We start from the raw sequence: 6,748 nt of genomic DNA, 5'->3' as shown, positions 1-6,748 counted from the left end.
GAGTGTAACCTGTGCTGACATTTCGAAAAAAAAATCTTGACATGGTTAACAGCCCATGAATGGTCCTTCAGTTAAGCTGTGTGATGCTGAATATGCATGAAAATCACCAGGATGGTGTTTGCCTGCTGGCTCGTGAATGTATATATATAAATCACCAGCATGGTGTTTGCCTGCTGTCATTGTTGAATATCGATTGCAGGTAGAAAAACCAATGCGTTCTTACCCGTGTCAACACCTCTGCCTCCACGATAGCACGTGTATCCGCCACATGCGTTCAAAATTCAAACAGCGTATGGCGCTTGAACGGGGGCGGTTCTCATTACTTAGGCCTTGTACAATGGGAGGTGCTTAGGGGAGGTGCATAAAGAAATAAACCAGACTTTCCTTAAGCACCGGTGCTTATTTGTACAGGGTAGACGCTTAACTAAGCGTCTCTCCTGTAGAAATAGGCACCGGTGCTTCAGAAAATCTCAGTTTATTTTTCTAAGCACCCCTCTAAGCACCTCCCATTGTACAAGGCCTTAAGCTGCTGGGGGGCAGTGAGCCCTTGCCAAAGAGCTCGAAAAAATTCTGATCCATCCACGCTAATTCTGTACCGCTACGATCACGTAATTGAGCAGGGCTTTAATGCACGGGACCCATCACCGAATACCCTGTGAATACGGACGACGCATGCGCTCGATAATACAGAAGACGCGTGCATCCCAATACTGACCAACGCCTCAGATTTCGGCCTCAGCTGTGCCCACGACCAGAAACGAATTTTCGGCTTTTCATACCCTACTTGCTCTGCAAGAATCTGGAAACATATGGATAGGAAAAGTGCACAGATGCAAAACAAATCAATAAAAAACACTTGAAACCATTTGAATTTTTCTAGTATTTGTTTTGCTTAAGTAAAAAACAGATCATTTCTTTCAGCCATATAGTGATCTTTAACTTTAAGGGCAGCTTTCCAAATAAGGGAGTCTTCATAGTTGCAATAGTATCTATTTTTCAGGTACTTGGCAAACATGATATCCTTCCAAAGCCCTTTTTGAGTGTCAAGTTTCCATCGCCATTTAATAAGAAGACTGATGTTTTGCTTAAGTAAATCTTTAACCCCAAAGCCAGCTTTGCATTTAAATCTACAAACTTGAAACCATTTGACAAGATAGTATCATTTTTTCCCACTCCCCCCGCCAGAAGAAGCGCCGCTTATGTTTATCAAATCATTCAACGAAAGGTTTAGATAACAGAAGCACCGAAATACAGTAATAGACAATACGTGGCACGAAAGAGTTGAGAAGGATAAGTCTACCACCTGAAGAGGCTGCATTTCCAATCCAGGATTCGCACCTCTGACTTGGGGTTATTATGACTTGTGTATCCTTTTATATTGACTTGTGTATCTTTTTTTTACTTATATATCTGATAATTTATATTCTTACACATACTGACTTGGTTTTTTTTTGCGGGGAGATTTGGGGTTATTATGTTCAGGGAAATATAGCTTGAAGATATAGCTTTTCATAACCTACTTGCTCTGCAAGAATCTGGAAACATATGGATGGGAAAAATGCACAGATGCAAAACAAATCAATAAAAACACCAAATTATGTATATTTACTTGCTTGGTTTACATGGATAAGAAAAATACGACAGTCCCGATAAGCACGGTCAAATCAAAGTCAAACCACATACGAGTATAGTTAGGATTTTATTATGTCAATAAAAACTCCAGTCTCGTACACTGCGCATAGGAATTCTAAAAAGAGGTCTGCGTGGATTGTAAAATCACTTCATATTTTTTCTTTAATAGTGACATAATATAATTTCTGTACCACATTTTATTTGGTCCATACTTTTGTACCAAAGAAATGAAACAAAAGGAAACCAAAAATGTCTGTTTCTATAATTTTCCTCTGTTTTTTATGTTAACTAAACTATCCTCAAACTTATATCTAGAAGATTCGGAATAGGTTGATGAGTCCACATAGAAAAATGTGACCAATCCTACCCAGCACAGAGAGGGTTACTCGAAAAATGTTGGTTTTCTTACAGTCTATGACACGTGGGGACCCGGTGAGCTCCAGGCCAAGCTTACAACGGAAGGGAAGCCACCTGCTCTGCTTCCTCTGTTCCCCATTCACCGCGGCGCAGCGCAAAAACCCTCACCCAGAGCAGCGGCGACCAAATCCGCCGAGCAGACCGGCAATGCCGTCCGGCGGCAAGCCGCGGAGGTCCGCGTCCGCCATCTTCGCCGACACGGCGAGCGGGCACCACCTCCTCACCGTCCACGGCTACTCCCGCACCAAGGGCGTTCCCACCGGGGAGCGCGTCAAGTCGCGCCCTTTCGCCATCGGCGGCCACCGCTGGCGCATCGACTACTACCCCAACGGCGTGCGCGCGGAGGTCGCCGACTACGTGTCCCTCTCCCTGATGCTCGACGAGGACGAGGACGTCGCGGCGGCGCCGGCGGTGAAGGCCCAGTACGACATCCGCCTCGCCGGCGAGGCGGAGGAGGAGGAGGAGGGGGCGGCGCTGGCGTCGGCGTCGGTTGACGACTTCACCCCCGGGAGGGGATGGGTGTACACCACGTTCGTCTCCAGGGAGGAGCTGGAGGGCTCCGAGCATCTCAGGAACGACTCCTTCACCGTCCGGTGCGACATCGTCGTCGTCCGCGACTACCGCGCGGAGGACGCGGCGGTGGCATTCGTCTCCGTTCCCCAGTGCGACCTGCGCCGGGACCTCGCCGGGCTCCTCGAGACCGAGAAGGGCGCCGACGTGGTGTTCGAGGTCGGCGGCGAGACCGTCGCCGCGCACCGGTGCGTGCTCGCGGCCCGCTCCTCGGTCTTCGCCGCCGAGCTCTTCGGGCCGATGAAGGGGGGCAACGCCGACGCCGGCGTCGTCGTGCGCGTGGAAGACATGAAGCCGGAGGTGTTCAAGGCTCTGCTCCGCTTCGCGTACAGCGGCTTGCTGCCGGAGACGCGCAAGGAGGACCAAGACGTCACCTGCCAGCATCTGCTCGTCGCGGCGGACAGGTACGGCATGAGGCGGCTGAAGCTGATCTGCGAGGAGAAGCTCTGCGAGTGCATAAACGTTGGCTCGGCGGCGATCGTCTTGGCGCTGGCCGAGCAGCACCGTTGCGAGGGGCTGAAAAAGGCGTGCTTCGATTTCCTCGCCGCTCCGGCGAACCTGAGGGCGGTCGTGGCCACCGAAGGCTTCCAGCATCTGAGCAGGAGCTGCCCTTCTCTTATGGCCGAGGTGATCACCATGTCCTTGGGCATTAGTTAGCTGAGTGATGGATCATGGTGGATGCCCGTAAGTGCTCTGCCATTGGTGAATAAATTGTTGTTCAGACCAATGTAGGGGAAATATGTATGTAATCAGGTAGCTGACTTAGTAGACTCTAATTGATGATCGAGATGCGGGAAAATTGCCTATTTTTGCTCCTTTTCTCACAGTTTGTTGCATCTCTGCAATTGTGCTAAATAACCAGGAAGTGCATTTTGATCACTGATCCCAGGGCATAGAATGCTCTGGTTTCTTGGCAAATGGTAGCTCGTGGTTTCAGATCCTTGTCATCGGATATTGCGCTTGTTTTAGCATTGGGTGCTCCATTGTTTCTCAATGAGTGAAGTCACTGAACGTTTTTGACTTGTGTTATTACTATCACTTTGGCTATTGTGGTACATGATCTCATCTACTATAACTGTCTAAGGAGATGCTGAGTAGTATGCCATTGTTTCAGTTATAAGCATCCTTGCAAATTTATCATGGATGACTATTTTTCAGGTAACTGTGCTGATTTAACCTCCACTAGGAACTGTTAGTTATCTGGTTTTATTGTTTCCCATGCACATGTAGAGTGCTTTCTGTTTTTCAAGATTTCAAAACAGTCTCTTATCTACTCTGCCTGTTAACCAACAAGTACTCTGTTTTCAGATAGCTTGATCATTACATCTACGATAGTCTTGTAATTTTCTCCCTTTTGCCTTCTCCTTGTGTGTGAAATCTCAGGGTTTACACTAGTTGGAAATGAAGAAAAAGAAGAGGTGTTGAAACGAATGAATGCTGCATGATATGTTATAACAATCAGTACCCATACCTTTGAGGATGTGGTGATTTGGAACAGGGAAATCTTGAAAAAACAATTTGCTTCTAGGACTGACATTGTCAGTAATGTGTGTGAACTGTACCTGCTAGGAACAACATTTTTCTTCTGTTTACCAGTGAGTGTTTGACAAAAAACTACCAGTTTAGGGGTTCGCGTCCCACAGAACTACCACTTTTTTAAAAGTGACCGAAAATTACCAAAAAAACGTAAAAACGTGACTAAAAACTACCAGGTTGACTGAATGGTTGTTTTGACCGTTTTAACCGCGATTCTGACGTGAGTGGCCCACGTGCCAGGCTGGCGGCCCGCCTAACGGCTAACGGCGCGCGCGCGGGGCCATTAGCGCCGCTCGTCGGTCGCACCTGGTCGGACCAGGTCATAACCTGGCCGACCGGGCCGCTCGTCCCCACCCACCAGCTCTCTCACTCTCCCCCGAGCTCCTCCCTAGCCCTAGCCGTCGCCAGCCATGGCGGCTGTGGATGCAAACTCCGGCGGCGATTCAGGCATACCTCCGGGCGGCAGCGCGGCGCAGCAGCCTTCTCAGTCCGAATCTAATCCTTCCGCTGGCGGCGCGCAACAGAGGTTGGATTTGTCGGCGCCGGCGCGACCACCGTCGACGACAAGAAGCAGAGCTCAAGGTCGGCGGAAGCTTCCTCGTTCTGCGGGCGGCGGCAGGTACGGCATAGTTTTTTGCATGGTTGTGAGATTCAGAGATTCAGAGAATCAGTAAATTAGGCTAGTTTTTTGCATGGTTAGATTCAGTTATGGTGACCTTGGAAATTGTTAGTATTGTGCATACTTTGTTGTGTAAGAAACTGAAAAAAGCAGTTTGACAGAAACTCAATATTGTGCCTAGTTAGGTTCAGTTATCCTGTTTTCAGTTAATAAAGGTATTTCATTTTATAATTTTCAGAATTGATGACCCAAAGTGGTCAATTTGGTTCCATTTCAATGCCAGAGAATCCGTGGTTCGAAATTTATACCAATCAGACATATCATATTTGACAATGCTTTCTCTTATTGGGAGTGAGGGCTTTGTGGCTGATGATTATATGTACTATGTATTTGATGAGGAGAAAGGATTAGAAGGTTTAGATAAAATATGCTGTGAAGATGATGTGCAGCAGATGTTGGCACACTCTCATAATGAAAAGTTTCTGAACATAAGAGTAGTGGGAGCTCTTGAGGAATGTAATGCAGATGAAAATCATGAAAACAGAGATAGTTATTTTGCTGAACATTGCATTAACACTCAACAAAGTTGCACTAAGGTGGTGGATATAAGCATGGACAGAAAGGAAGAGCTGAAGAAAGGCATGGTGCAGAGAGAGGCTGACCTTAACCATTTTGAAGGTGACACTGATGTGTCTGAATTTGTTTCTGATGATGAAGCTGCAAATTCAGGTTCAGATGGGAACAATGTGGATTTTCAGTCAGAGTATTGCTCTGAAGATGAAGCTGCAAAACAAGATACAGTAGTGGTACAGAAACTGAAGGTAGTGAGAAAACCTGGTCCAACTAGTAGATCCCACCATGAGGTTGAGAAAATGGAGAAAGCAGATTGGTTCCCTGAAGCAGATGAAAAATGTTTCCCTGGTGATTATGGCATCTGTGATGAAGAAGATGAGCCTGAAGGATCCTATAAACTACCAAGTGGTAGGAAGAGAAGGAATAAGAAGTTGAAAGACAGGATATGGTATGATCACAAACTTCAAGGACCAGTAGAACAGTTATGTAAGGGCTTGTGCTTCACCACTGTGTATGAGTTCAGAGATGCACTTAGGGATTTTCACATTAGGACTTCGAGAAATTTTCAATACCACAGAAATGCCCCAGATAGGATTATTGTTTGGTGCTCAGAGAGAGCCGCCCAGGGATGTGATTTTTATATATGTGCCTCTAAGTTAGCTCATGAAAAAACATTCTGCATCAAGAAGTGTGATATGTTGCACACTTGTGGAGCATGTGCAGAGTCCACAAAGGTTACTACTAAGTGGATGTCAAGGTCAGTAGAGGCAGCATTGAGAGAAGACATTAGATCTCCTGTGGATGCATTAATTAAGAAGACCAAGACTAAGTTTTCAGTGGATGTATCAAGAAGTGTGGCATATAGGGCAAGGAGGAAGGCTGTTGGTATAGTTCAAGGTGACCACAAGCAGCAGTACTTGAGGCTCAGGGATTATCTTCAAGCAGTTCTTGACACAAACCCAGGTAGCAGGTGTATAGTAACAACATTTGAAGATCCAGAGAACCCAGCACCTACTCCTAGATTCAAGTATATGTTTTATTGTTTAGCAGCTTCAAAGGAAGGTTTCCTTAATGGTTGCAGACCATTTATAGGTCTTGATGGATGCTTCATCAAGTTAACCACTGGACAGCAAATTCTTGCAGCCACAGGAAGGGATGGAAACAACAATATATATCCTATAGCTTTTGGTGTGGTTGACAAGGAAGATGGTGAAAGTTGGAATTGGTTTTTAACTCAATTGAGATGTTGCATTGGCAGTGGCAACAAATTTGGAACATACACTATCATGTCTGACAGGCAAAAGGTTGGGAAGAATTTCATTGAGCAATTTATGTTATTACTTTTTTTAATTATTTCATTTTTTTCAATTGTATTAATAATTTGTGAATGTGCAGGGCTTG

The 6,748-nt window shown here is 46.0% G+C and overlaps 1 protein-coding gene across 1 annotated transcript; it reads left to right on the top strand.

The window, feature by feature from the left end:
• The first annotated feature begins 963 nt into the window (after positions 1 to 963).
• On the top strand, positions 964 to 3,435 carry LOC109770928 (BTB/POZ and MATH domain-containing protein 2-like). Its single transcript, XM_020329640.3, has one exon. The coding sequence runs from the start codon at positions 2,026 to 2,028 to the stop codon at positions 3,274 to 3,276; it is 1,251 nt and encodes a 416-aa protein (XP_020185229.2). The 5' UTR covers positions 964 to 2,025; the 3' UTR covers positions 3,277 to 3,435.
• The last annotated feature ends 3,313 nt before the right edge of the window (positions 3,436 to 6,748 follow it).

The sequence above is a fragment of the Aegilops tauschii genome, chromosome 6 (genome assembly GCF_002575655.3).
Source record: "Aegilops tauschii subsp. strangulata cultivar AL8/78 chromosome 6, Aet v6.0, whole genome shotgun sequence".
Taxonomy (NCBI): domain Eukaryota; kingdom Viridiplantae; phylum Streptophyta; class Magnoliopsida; order Poales; family Poaceae; genus Aegilops; species Aegilops tauschii.
The sequence above is the reverse complement of the archived record's forward strand: the minus strand, read 5'-3'. Positions and strand labels throughout refer to the sequence as shown.

Excerpts from the sequence above, each read along its gene's own strand:
- LOC109770928 (XM_020329640.3), top strand. The coding sequence starts at position 2,026 with ATGTTGGTTTTCTTACAGTCTATGACACGTGGGGACCCGGTGAGCTCC.